Source organism: Corapipo altera, unplaced genomic scaffold (genome assembly GCF_003945725.1).
Source record: "Corapipo altera isolate COAL_440 unplaced genomic scaffold, ASM394572v1 268, whole genome shotgun sequence".
NCBI lineage: Eukaryota > Metazoa > Chordata > Aves > Passeriformes > Pipridae > Corapipo > Corapipo altera.
The window spans coordinates 7,743,451-7,757,378 of NW_020884901.1; the positions used below are offsets into that span (position 1 = coordinate 7,743,451).

At 50.5% G+C, this 13,928-nt stretch overlaps 1 protein-coding gene across 3 annotated transcripts in view; it reads left to right on the forward strand.

The window, feature by feature from the left end:
• Positions 1 to 13,928, forward strand: part of ASTN2 (astrotactin 2) — a 326,379-nt gene that overhangs the window by 77,577 nt on the left and 234,874 nt on the right. For all 3 annotated transcript variants that reach the window (XM_027650010.1, XM_027650009.1, XM_027650011.1), the window contains exon 3: positions 5,701 to 6,085. In XM_027650010.1, coding sequence (XP_027505811.1) covers positions 5,701 to 6,085 — 385 coding nt within the window. The remainder of the gene's footprint in view (positions 1 to 5,700; positions 6,086 to 13,928) is intronic.

Here is a 13,928-nt window from a genome sequence, read left to right on the forward strand (position 1 = left end):
GTGAGGACTGAGCAGGCGTGGTCAGGTCAGTGCCCACAGGAGCATCTCCTGAGATGGGATCCAACACCTTCCTGAAATCCAGGTGCTTTTCCTTTGTTTCTATCCATGAGCCCTGCTTTCCTCTTGTAGGAGATGTGACTGCTGCTTGCAAAGCCTGTTCCCAAAGCCCTGTTTCTCTCCTGTCCTCTCCCTCCTTTCATGCCTTTTGCTGACTCCAATTACTCCTCCCTGCCCTCATGTGCAGTGTGCCTCAGTGGGTGGGGTGTTTGTAGCCTCTTTCCTCTACCTGTCTCCTCTTATCATAAGGCTGAAGGGATACTGGTATTTCTGGGATGTTTTCTGTCTTTTTAGACTTGGTTGTGATGGATCAGTGTGTACAGACAGCAGAGGGGGAGGATGGAGGGGCAGGCAGAGGTGCTGTGGTTGTGGAAACCTTGATTTTGCAGGAAATAACCAAAACTCCCTCATTACAGGGGGAAGCTGGTGTTGTCCCTGCTCTAGGGAAGAGCACAACGTATCATCCTTTCCCCAACCCTGCTCTTTCTCTAAAGCTGGAGGGACCATGTCCAGGTATATCTTGTGTCCTGGGAGGATGAGGTAGTGGCAGGATGCAGGGAAGGCTGGGATAAACAGCAGTGCTCGGGAGAGGGAAGACTGAGATGACTGCAGAGATCAGCCTTATTTTTCATCATTAATGATTGGAAAGAAGTTGCAAAGAGTATGTTAATTAAGATTTGCAGAAGGAATATTTAAATGAGAGGTGCAGCAAAGAGAGAAAGAGCAATAAGGCACAGGAGTCCTGGGGGGAAGCTGGTATGGTGTGAGATTTGAAGTGGAATGGAAAGAAGCAGATGCTGTGCAACCCAACATGTTAAATGGGATACTGTACTTCCAAAGTCATCCCAAATGCAGTTTGGTTGGGGTCTGGGTATGGGGGTCCTGGCCTGGACCTGCTGGCAGAGCTGGGAGGGAGAGGATGGTGAGGTGTGGGGCTGCCATGGGTGTCCAGTCTGGGCACCCATGGGTGTCTTCTCCGAGTGGGACTGCAGCTGATGGATTGATTGCCTGTTAGACACTGCTCTCCTGTCTGATACAAATGATCCCAGCTCTGTTCCTGGGTATGGTTTGCTGGGACATGGCTTTGGAGGGTCTGTGCTTTGGAGCAAGCCTCTGCCTGCTGAAATGGCATTTATAGGGTCTCTGTGCTGCCGTTGGCCATTGGTTTAGGTTAAATTAATTAGAAATCCGTCAGCTCAAATTACTGTGTAGCTAAAACCCAATACAGGTGTTTTCTACACCTGCTCATTGAGTGCTGCTGAGAGCCTTCAGCACTGGCAGTGACCAGCCAGGAGAGGTTTGTGTCTTGAGCCTACTGGGTCCTGTCCTGCCCCTTGTCCCAGTTTGGGTCTGGGAGTTGGTCCCTGCTGATGGTATGTCCCCCCCTTGGTGTGCCATAAGGTGGCTGTGCTGACCTCCCCTTGCATCCAGGGTTTGGTGGTGCTTTGTGTGTCTGTGTTATCTGGCATGGGATGAAATGCTTGAGAGACAGGTAGGATGCTGTGGAGCTGAAATGTGGGAAAGCTAAAACTGGGGTGAGTGGGAATTTCGAGAAGGGACCCTGGGGTCATCTGCTCTGCCCTCAGAGCCACACAGGGTGCAAGAATGCCCTGAAGCTTTTATTTCTCATTTGAAACACAGCACAACTTTTCGAAAAGCATCCAGGCTTGATTAAAAAAAAATAATTAAAAAAAAAAATGACAGTGATGGATAATCCACTACACCCCTTGGTAAATGTCCTAGTGTTTAATTACCTCACAGCCAAAAAAGAAAGAAAGGAAAAGTACACAGTGTGAAGAGCCCCTAGGGTTGTGTAGTTACTGCTGATACCTGACTGCTCACCGTGGTTCATCTGCTGGGATGACATGGGGGATGTGCTGCTCCAGCACTGGGGGCTCACTCAGCCCCCAGTCCAGATGTAGGATGTGATGGGGGGGTCCTTGTGCTGTCCCAGGCACTGTCCTTGGAGTGCTGGCCCGGGGCTGTGAGAGCTCTGTTTCACCCAGCAGCGGGTCAGTAGCAATGGGGCTGATTGCCAGCACAATGTGGGACAAAAAATGGTTTTGGATGTCATGCAGGAGCAATAGTGGCTTCATGTTAGGAAAGAAATAGGGATATTTTTTCCCCCCCAGGACACAACCTCATGTCGGTGTTTGGAGGAAGCAGCAGAAGGGGCTCAGGGCAGCACAGGCTGAGTGCTGAGCTGTTCAGCACCAGTTTTGCTTTGACCTGTGGAAGGGATTCTGTGGTGTAAAAGGTGTGCCCAACCCAAATTGTGTTCTCCTCCAGCCTGGGGCCTTCTGTGACTTCAGCTCTTTCAAGTGGTGGCTGGAAGACAATCAGGGCTTACTTTCTTTATGGCTGGGTTGTGTTCAGTGTGACTACAAAGCTGGAGGGCTCCTAGGAGGACCATGCCACATCCCCCCACTGTGGGGAGCAGAACTGACCAGGCAGAGCTGGAAAGGCCAGAGCCTGATGCAAGGAAGTTTGTCCAGACCCCAGAGGAGCAGTGGGGCTCCTTTGTCTCTCACTGCTTTGGTAGGGCAGAGTGGTGGTTGAGTTTGAAGCAGCACATGTGTCCTCTTGCTGCTCACAAATTGCTCAGCATCTTGGACAGATGCCCAAAGAGTAATCACCCTCCAATCCAACAGCTTGGCAGCCTTCATAATTAATATGAGGGCCCAATCTCTTGGGCTTCAAAGTGCCCTCTTGTTGGTTTTCCTTCTGTGCTTCACCTGAGTCCCAGCCTTGCTGCTCTCCAGCTTCAGCCAAGGTTTGCTGTGGTGCTGCAAGCCCTGCAGTTCTTCACACATGTGTGTTGTCCCCACCAGACCTCTTCTCCCCCATCCATTGTGTGGGTCTCAGCAACTCTCTGGTGCCGGTGGCTCCTGCCTGGCCAGCCCAGGGCAGGCAGGAGCACAGTGGGAAGGACATTACGTGGGAGAATATGCATGTTCACAGCTCAGAGGATTAAAGGCCCATGTTCTTATCGCTGCAGAACAGAGTATTATAAATCCAGCCTTAGAATACCAAATCCCCACGCGGCTCGGCCATTGTTTGGGAATATTAAAAAGCTTGGAGACAGAAATAATCAGTTTCCGAATGACACATTGTCAAATAAAACATTTCTCATATTATCCCTTCTTTCCCCTTTCTCTCTACCGCTCCCTCAGTTGGATAATTTAACATGAAAAATAGATTAAAATGAGGCTGGCTTCAATGCCTCCTAAGTTTGACTCTTTTTTTCTTTTTTTTTTTTCCCCTCTCCCTTTTCCCTGGGAAGCTCTCCCAGCGTGTGTGGTGTGGTTAAACAAGCAGCTGCCAGCGCGGGGTCGGGGACGAAAGGAGCCTGTGATAAGCCCATGGCCCTCATCTGAGGGGCTGGCACGGGCACCCCCAGCCTTTCCCAGGCAGAGGGGGGGCTGTTGTCTCGCTGGCTGGCACAGCAGAGATCTGTGGCTCATCCCCAAAGGATGTGGGAGCTGCAGGCAGGCTGGGCTGGGAGCCCTTCCCTGTTGTTCTTGAATTGGAGGGGGAATGGTGCACTGGTAACCTCTGTGCCTTTATGCCTTTTTGTAGTTTCTCCCAAACAGAGAGAGATCTTTAATATGCTGAGAGGTTTATCTGCTCTGAGTGGTTTCCCAGGGGCAGACACAAGGTGAGCCCAGACAGGCTGGTTCACAGCCCCCAGCCCTGCCACGGGTGCCTAGACCCCTTTTCCAGGTCTAGCTGGCACAGCTGCTCCTCCTGTAAGACTTTCTTAGTCTTCCTGACCTTTTCCAAGCATCTGGGTTGTCTCCATTTGTAGTTTTCCATGTAGGGTGGGTGCTTATGGGTGCAGAGTGCTCTACCCTGCTCTGCAGTCACTTTGTAGTGGCAGAGCATCATCAGGCACTGTGCAGACCCAAGGAAACGTGTCTTCTCTCCCAGGTGGAGGTATTCATGCAGGTTCTTGCTTCTGAGCATGGAAGGCTATGATGAGTCCTCATCCCACTGGTCTTGGAAGTGCTCTGGTGCTTCAGGGTATAAACCTGGGCTGCTCACCAAGCCCTGCTGTTCTCCCTCAAAGAGATGATCCTGGACAGCTCCTGGACACTAAAATACCTTTCCCAAAGGTGTGTGTCACCCAAATTTGGGAGTCCAAGCCGAGCAGTGTCCTGAATCCCTGAGCCTTGCTTCTGTTAGTGACAATTATGGGGGAGAGAAAGGGGTCCTGATGTGGGGTATGTTGGACTGAGCTCCCCTCTGTGGCAGGTCATGGTGCTGGGGTGATGCAGGGAAGTGTCTCTCCTCTGCTCCGGCTCCCGAGGCCTCTCCCCACCAAACTCATCCTGTGAGCTGCAGTTTTCGATGGCACCTCTTCACAGCTGATCCTGTTTAGGAGTCAGAGCAGCGCTCCGGGTGCAGTCTGGTGCTTCGTATGGAATACAGAGGGAATATTTTCACGCCTCCTCTTTGCTGTTGCGCTCGGTGGAGCTCTGGGCTGTGGCATTCCCAGTGCCAAAGGAACGCCTGCCCTGCCCTGCCTGTTCATGTCGCTCTGCAAAGCCCTGGTCGCTCGTGCTGCTCCTGATTTACATGCCATGCCTTGCTTGTCTGCCACGGGATAAAACTGCTCCGATGCTGCGGAGATTAAGAGGCTGGAAGCTGGCACAGGCACAGCTCCTGCGTGTGCGGGGCTCAATTTAACCTCCAGAGCAGCCAGAGGCAGGGCTGGCTCCCTTCGGTACTTCCTAGCCCAGATCCCTTGAGAGGAGATGCCACTTCACTGAACAAATATATATATATATATATATATATATATATATTTGTAGGGTGGGTATTTTTTTTTTTTAATGTTAATGTAGTTGAGAGCTGTGGTGAATAAAGGAGGAGGGGAAAGAGAAGAGCTTAACAGAGAAGGTCTTGGTCTGGAATACCTTGAGCTGTACCCCCAGGTCAGCAGTTGAAGTCTGGAACCCCCAGGGAAATCAGATCAGAAATGAGGGAGCTGGGTTAACCATACCCTGGGGAGTGGTGCCTCCGTGGGGCCATTTGTTGCACCATCATTGTTATAAAATGTGTGTCTCTGCTGAGGCTTTGCTGCTCCTGTGTTTGGCTGGGTTGTTCCAATGAATTTTTTTTCTTCTAAGTGGCTGAATATGATTGTCTCCTTCTCCATATGTAGGTGAGCAGGGGAGCTGGTGGTCCCAAGGAGTGCATGGAAGGAATGAAGTTCCTGGGAGAATGGGCAGAGCTGAGCTGGGGGTGTTGCTGTGCTGTCCCCAGCTAAAGGCCACCTCTGGCATCCTGCTCCACTTGACCTCCAACCCCACAGGTGGCTGCTCCATGAACCCACCTGTGTTGATGGAAGTGTGCTCTGAGAGTTTACTCAGAGAGTGGTGAAGCACTGCAACAGGTTGCCCAGAGAAACTGTGGCTGTCCCATTCCTGGAAGTGTCCAAGGCCAGGTTGGACAGGGCTTGGAGCAACCTGGGCTAGTGGAAGGTGTCCCTGCCCATGGCGTGGGTTTGGAACGAGATGAGCTTTAAGATCCCTTCCAACCCGAACCATTCTATGACTCTGTGGACACTGCAGCATCTCATCACCCATCCCTGCACCCCGTGCATCTCCTGACCCCGTGCCCTTTTCTCTCCTCTTGCAGGGCGGGCTGATCGCGCTGCTCCTGCTCCTCCTGGTGTTCATGGTGGCCCTGTACGCCCAGCGGCGCTGGCACAAGCGCCGCCGCATCCCGCAGAAGAGCGCCAGCACCGAGGCCACCCACGAGATCCACTACATCCCCTCGGTGCTGCTGGGCCCCCAGGCCCGAGAGAGCTTCCGCAACTCGCGCCTCCAGGCCCACAACTCCGTCATCGGGGTGCCCATCCGGGAGACCCCCATCCTGGACGACTACGAGGACGAGGAGGAGGAGGAGACCCCGCGGCAGGCAGAGCCCAGCACCAGGGAGGACGAGTTTGGCAGCCAGGTGACACGGACACTGGAGAGCCTGGGGCGGGGCGGGGAGGAGAAACCCGACTACGAAAAGAAAGGTTTGTGGCTTTTCCCTCTCTCCTCTGCTGGGGAGCAGCTCGTTCCCCAGAGTGTTCCTGCTAATGCACACTTGATCGCTTGCATTTTTAAAGTCTGCCTCTCAGAAGCCTCTACACCCACCTCTGCTTATTGAAATGTTATTATAAGCCATTTAATATTGTTCACCTGCAATGCACAGTAAAATGCATTTGAATAAACAAAAGCAAAGCACATTAGTGCCGATTGTTAGTGCCGTGAGTGACTCCAGCAGGAGCGAGGAAGGGATGTGGGATGCACTGGCTTGCTCTGTACAGGGAAAGGATCTTGGGGTGATGCTGAACCATCCTCCTCTTCTTGTGTGGGCTTCCCATAAAGACTGTGGCCCTTTTAGAGCACCCAGGGTGGCAGGGATGGGGACCAGTGTTCTTTTTGGCTCTGGAGCAGACTGTGGCTCTGAGCAACAGAGCCAGGGAGAGCCTAGATGATGCATTGTGTCTGGAAAGCAGCTCCCTGCCCTCGTGATGGTCAGAAGTGGTGGCTGAGGTTGTGTTTCTTCCACCCTTAAAGTGCTCTTTACTCTTTCCCTTTTAAACAAGGTTATGATGATGGTGATTGTTATTGTTGCTTAAAAAGATTCAGAGGTGCCCAGGGGTCAATCTGCCATCCTTGAGTGCTGCTCTGAGCATCTCTTTTGGCATCCCTTGGGGTACAGCTGGCTGTTAGCAGCCCATGGGGTTAAGAGATGTTTTACCAACCCTCTACTCAGTAAGAATGAACAAATGAAAGCCTTCATATATTGTAACTGAACTACCTTCTTTATTCGTTTGTATTATCTTCTTTGTTTTGCTTTTCTATAAATTATTTAGAGTTGTGTGAGTGGGGAAGACAGCAGTAACTGCATTTCAGTACTCTTCAAAACATAATAGCAAACAAGATCTAGAGCAGAATATTAAGACTATCTGAGGGCTTCAAGAATTGTCAATAAAGATCTTGCACCAGTCCCCAAGCCAGGGCTGCAAGCTGCCTGCAGGGCCGGGGCTACCTGGGCTGGGAGAGGTGTTCACAAATGCTCCTACCAGCTCTGCTCGTGATTTTGTGCTTTGCCTAGTCTGATCCTTCCAAACTCTGCCAGTTCACCATATGTTTCCTCCCAGATGGGCACTTTTCCCTCTTGGATGAGGCTCTGCTCAAGGAGCCAAGCTATGGTAGGTGCTTAGTTACTCCTCTCTGCTGAGGCCGGTTAGAGCCTGGATTGCCAAGGACAAGGTGGCTGTAGTTCAGATCAAGAGTTTCTAGACTAGAAATATAAATGTATGTGCTGTGGGCTTTCCACTCTGACCTGGTTTGCACACGTGTGGGAAACGTGATGACTTGGGAGGCGTCGGATGCGCCACACACGGGTGCTTTGACTCACCTATGAGCAGCAGCTGCAGACGGATTTCCACAGGGATTTGGCAGGTGGCGTGGAGAAACTGCAGTTGATGTGAGCAGGTATCATGTTCCTGGAGAGCCCCAAGGGCTGGAAACCAGTTCTGCTCAGGCATGGCTTTAAAGCTGGATTGAAGGTAGATGCATTAAGGGAAACCTAGCTGGAGCATGGCTGTAGTGTGAGGATAGGGTCAGCCTTTTTCCAGTGCCCATCTGGAGCTGCCAGGTTTTGGTGTGATCACTGGGGATGGCTGAGGAGCTGTGCCTGCATCCCAGGGAGCCCGTCAGCTCCCATGGGAGAAGCTCTCCTTGCTGTTCTTGCCGTGTTGCATTGTGATAAGGCATCAGCTGGGAGTTGTCAGCGGGCTCCAAACGGTATCATCGCCGGGGCTGTCACCAGAGGCTCTTTCAAGTGTCACTTCCCAGCATTAATTACCAAGGATGGCAAATCCAATGAAGATGGAGCGTTTCTGCTCACCCTCCACCTGCCTGTGCTGCAGCTTCCCCCCTGTGTTGGGCACTGATTGATTCACAGGGTGCCAGGTCGTGCCAAGAGCGGGCACCTTCCCTTCCTGGGGGTTTGTGCATCCCACGCTCTGCAGATGTTGGCTCAATTATCCTTTCCACGAGGAAGAGTGTGGGTTTTATTTTTTCTTAATTCCCCACTTCTGGATGTATCTGGTCAGGGAATCAGGCAGGGGATTGCACTGGATGTGGCTCTGTGACATGCAGCCATGCAAAATGAGAGAGAAGTCCCTGCTCAGAGATTGAGCAGCGCAAATATTTTGCAGATCACGGCTCGGTGAGCCAAACTTTCCTTCCCAGCTCAGGCAGCGATGCAGATGGGAGGGATGCTCCTGCCTGGTGCCAGAGCATCTGAAGTGAATCCCAATACAAACAAAACACGGGAGTGATGTGCTGAATAATGACATCTAGCAACAAGCACGTCTGAGTGATAAAGTTAATGAAATTACAGGTTCTGACCTGATACCGGGCTCTGCTGTGGGGAGATAAACAGCAGGGCAAAGATGAGATGTTTATTTCTCCCTAGCTGCAGTTGTAATCTGGATGTGGTGTGCAGGGCCATTAACATTATTACTGTTATGCAAAATCATTTTTGACTTGGGGGAAAAAAAAAAAGAAGGAAAGAAAGAAAAATCTCCCAACTGCCTAGAAAATGGAAAGCTGGCAAAATTAAAATTGCAGCAGGAGCACAAGCTGACCTGGTGACATTGCACAGAGCCTAGATGAATTTAGACAGAAGAAAAATCTGAGGCAGTTTAAGAAGAAAAGCAGAAAAGTAGTACTTTTTTTTTTTTTATTTTTTATTAATAATAAAATGAAACAGAGTGAGGCAGGAGGCAATAGCCAGGCTGTCCTAACTGTACAGAGGAATCCCTTGAGCTGGGGTGGTGAGGGGGCTGTGCTGTCTCCTCGTGGTTTTGGGTTCTCTCTGCCAGTCAGAAGGTCTCCAGAGGGTTGTGTACCCGTGGGTGTGTGTGGTGCCAAGTGAGGTCTGCTGGTGTGGGGTGTAGTTTCTGGAGTCTTGGTTTTTGCTGGGGAAACCCCCATGTCCAAACTCAGCCCCTGTGTGTACACAGCATTCAGCAATTACAGGGATTTGGATAAATTCATGCAGGTGATGCCACTGTCCTCACTGTTTCTGTGCTCACTTCACTGGGTAGTTTAGTTTCTAGTCCATGTTCCTGATGATTTCTGCTCTCCTGCCTTTCCCAAACAGATGGCCTCAAGCTCCATCCTTTTGGGAATTCCTCACTTGCTTTTCTCTTTCAACACACCTGGCTCTCATCCTTACCCACATGGCTTCAACCTATGGCAACAGGAGCCCTGTTTTTCTGTGCATCACGTGCTATTTGAGGGGCTTTGGCCCCCAGTCCATCACTGCATCCCCACCTGGGAGGTACTGGGTGCACAGAGATGGAGTTAGTAAGTGAAGGCAAAGTCCAGAAAACCTGAATATGGGATTATCCACAAGTTCCACAATGAGAAGATTTTGCCAAACCAGATCTCCTAAAGACCAGTGAGAAGCAGAACTTCTGCCTAGTTGAAAACTGAGGAGAAATTAGATGTCAGACTTGAAAATCGAGTATTTGCAATTCCAGTCCTGCAACAAAGGACCCATCTTTATTTCCTGTTTTCTTTCATGTTCAAAAAAAGAACTTTTCAAGCAGGCCTTTGTGCTGGCTTCACAGGCTCTGCAGTCTGGCCTCCAAGTCTAGACAGGAGACAGGACTTATTACTGGTGCTTCCAATGATTAATACCATGGGCATATCAAAGGTGTGGCTGTGCAGTCATCTTGATTTCCTGTCTCCTGGACTTTCTCAGGTAAACCTCTGAAGTTTCTCTTACTTAATCCATGGATGCTTTTCTCTGTAGTGGTAGTGAGATGCTTTAGAGTATTCCTGAAAGATAGTCTGGCACCTGGAGCGCACCTGGAGATGTAGATCCAGCTCCACTCTGCCACTGGCTGCTCTGTAACCCTGGTCATGCCATTTAATGGTCTAGTCCTCATCTGTGCGTTAGAGAGGGGAGCTGGAGAGAGCAGGCAGGGCAGCATGAGGAAACACTGAGAAATGAAGGGGTTGTGGTCCCACCAGCCTTCCAGCCAAACTGCTGTGGGTGATACAGTCCAGGAGTACAGCAGGAGGAGGGAGTTAGGGAGGGGAGACAAATGGCTTAGGCTTGAGATAACAGCAAAAAGCAGGGGAAGGACCCTTGTGGTGAGGAGAGGGAGCTTTCTGTGCCCCCCACCAGCGCTGGAGCAGCTGTTCTGGTGGTCAAATTTCAGTCAGCATTTTGACCTTCCAGCAGCGACTCCTCTGGGAAGAGGTAAGGCAGCACTCTGGCTGGAGGATGTGATGTCAGGACTGGGGAAAGGGACATTTTAGGGGCTGGGATGTGGAAGAGGAGCGTGGGTAGTTAAGCTGTGCCCTAGAGTTGCTATTCATTGCAAATACATGAGCTCTGCAGTATCTTAGAGGTGAGATTTTAAAGACAGGGTGCGAGTCAGGGGCGATGCCCTCGCAGTGGGCAGGTGATGGTGTTGCCCTCCCTCCTGGAGAAGGGAGAGCCCAGTGGCATCAGGAATGAGATGACCTGTCCTTGAGGGGACATCAGTGTCTGTTTGTACTTATGGCTGGCCATCATGCCCATGATGTGCCATCCCTGGTGCCCACACCACCAGGGCTGGGAGCCACTGCAGCTGCTGTTTGCTCGGGTAGTCAGATGCAGTTCCACCCTGATTCCAAGCATTAACTAGAAGCTTTCTGAGCCTTTAATAAATAAAAAGACAGCTTAACGTTTGCTGGGGCTGGAGGCTAAAATGGGACAGTACGTCAGGCCGGCATCTGATGTGTCTTGGGGCTCTGTCTTCTTTTCAGTGACCTGATGGGATCATGACCCTCTTTGTACGTGATCAGCTTTTCCCGGCTCTAATCCCCGCCAACTCCTTCCGTAATTTACAGAGATCTTTGAAAATGTATATTCTTGTAGCTTGCCAGTGGAAAGTGTTTCTTGCACTCCACTATTGCTGGCTGCAGAACACAGCTGCAAATTTCACTTTTAAAGAAATAAAAAGAGGCCCAGCAGGGTAGGCATTGGGTCCCAGTTCAGAAAAGCACTTCCACACATGCTAAGCTAGTGTCTTTAGTTACTAGAGACATTTTAAATGTTTAAAAGTCCAACGTGCTTAATTGCAACTGATTTGAATGCATTAATGAAGAGAACAAGGGCCTCAGTTACAGAGCTTAAACCAGATGCCATTGAGTGCTTTGGTCCTATGGTGATGCCAGCTCAGACTTCAGTGTTGACTTGAAAATGTTCTGACCTGCCAGGGAAAAGCTGTGCTTTCCAGAGATAAACACAAGCATAATTAATATATTAATGTATTGATTGCCTTTTGAGATCTAAGTGGAGAGCTGCCAGGCTGGAGTTTTAGGTTTGTTTTGATCATCCCATGCAACTGAACTGGTTGCCTCCATCCCAAATATGAGTTATCCTTGCCAACCTGGGGGGAGGGAATAGCAATCTCTCAGCTTGTTGCCCTCTGGGACACACTCCCCATGCCTTAAACCCTCAGTAGAGTGAGAAGGGACAGAAAAGCTCCAGGGTGTTGGGGGCTTCCTCTGGTCCTTCAGCCCCCTGGCTCATGGGTTTTATGGCACATGCTTAGTGACTAATTAAGCCTTAAGCATCTTGGAGTAGCCAGGGCTATTCCTGGCCCACAGGTGTTGATGTGGAGAAGAGGCTGGTAGGGCAGGTTTCTGATGTGCTTTATTGTTTTTTCTCCCCTCCCCTCCCTTTGCTATAACCCACTCATTGATTTCATGAGACAGAGGAGGAAAGAAGCAGATGGAAAAGCTGCTTTGGATGGTGCCATAGGGAATGGAAAAGGCATGGTTTATTATGCCAGCATTTTGCTGAGGATCCTGAAGGGATGGTGGATTTGTGAAGTCCTTCTGCTTTTCAGGGCTTGGTCTCAACCTGACACTCCACAACATCCCATGTTGAAGAAATACCCTTGGCTACCCCCTCTCCCAGCCACAGCCAGGTGACTTGTGGCTGCCCAAGTCAGCAGCAGCTCTTTAGCAAGGATTTTTGTTGGGTTTTGTGGGTCTGCAGAAGCCCAGTGGGGATGTCGTGGCAGTTCCGTGTGCAGTAGCCCTGATTCCCCAGGTGTCCAAAGTGTTTTCCATCCAGGCGAGATCACAAGCTCACAGAAGATAAGCTGTGAAGTTTTGGCTGTCCAAGGAAAATAAGCCATCAGGAACTATATTTATATAAATGCCAGGCGCACATTGTTCATCACTTTGTGCATCACTATGAATGTTTGATAAAGCACTACATTATTTAAGCTGTATCTGGGCTCTGGGATGGTTGTTGACCAGGATTAGCTTTGAGATGGTTTTTTTTTTTTTACCTTTTTTTTTTTCCCTGATGGAAAAAAATCTAAAAAAATAATATGATGGCTGTTTACTCCAGCTTGGAGGATCTCAAGTGTCCTTCCCTCTCCTGAGTTTCTCTACTGAGTTGCATCTTGCAGCCACCTTGTGTGCAATGCAGAGGACTCGGGAGAGCTTCGGCTCTGCCAGAGCTGTCATAGAATCCATGAATGGTTTGGGTGGGAAGGGACCTTAAATAGATCATCTCGTTCCAACCCCCTGCCATGGGCAGAGACACCTTCCACTAGACCAGGTCACTACAAGCCCTGTCCAACCTGACCTTGAACGCTTCCAGGGATGGGGCTTCCATAGTGTCAGCAGGGAGTAAAGACCTGCCGCTGGTTTCTGAAGTCAGACTGATCAGGAGAAGAGGATGTAGGACGAAGGAGAACAATCCCATAATGTTCCCCATTCCTGGGAATATATAGATGCTAGTGAGGACTCAGGCAGCCCCTGGGATGTGGGGCTCAGAGCTGAGGCTGCTCCAGCTCCTGCCACCTGCACGAGAGCGATGGGTTTGTCTCAGTCCATGATGCTCAACACTTCTTCTGCTTGGCTTTTAGTGGCATTGTGGCTCCACCAGTCGGCATGTGGAGGTGTTCTCCCCATCAGTCTGTCCTGGACTCAACGGGTTTTATGGGGAAGGAGCAGAGAGGGCAGCTGCAGCAGCAGCTCTTTGTTCTGTTTGTGTGTCCTCTTCCCATCAGTCGTGTTTTACCTGGCTACGGCACCGAGACGGGTTTGTCAGCTGGCTCCTAAGGAAGATGGATTGAGGCCGGGTACCTGTGATGATACTGGGTGTGCAGGCACCTTCCAGCTCTGTTTATTATTAGGTAGTGACCTCCCTGAAGGGCCAGTAGGAGAGGAAACTTCTTAACAAGCTGGTTCAAATCAATCCTTCCTGATGGCCCCGCTGAGTTACAGCGTTTGCTGAGACTCACCCACTGGGTGTGCTCAGCCTCTCTTACCTGCCTGACTTGGAATCAGTTTGACTTTTATATCCTTGACTTTCTGGGTGTTCCCTTTACTCCAGGTCTTCTCCTGAGGCAACAAACTGTCTCTTAGCTCCTTCTCTCCTGCCTGCTGCCTGCAACACATGTGCTGCCCGGTGTGGGAGGTGGTTGGTCCTTTTGGTGCTGCTTGTGCCATGCATGCATGGCTGAAGCTCCCGGCTGCATTTTAATAAGGATTTTGGGCAGTTTGTCCTTCTCCTCTGTGTTGACATTGCTCCCTTGTTCACTCCAGCACATGGCATTGTCAGAACTGTGAAAAAATGTCACCTTGTCTGTTGGGCAGAGGAGATTTATTTTCCAGCTAAAAAGTTCATTCTGCACCCACTGCTGTGTGAAGAGTTGGGTAGTGGTTAAGACTGAAGAGGGGCCACTGTGCCACATTTCCCACCCATATTTGCCAGCCTGGGCTGTTCCTGGAGCCCTGTCCTCCCCGTGCCCATCCCTCGGTGTGCTGGCACTT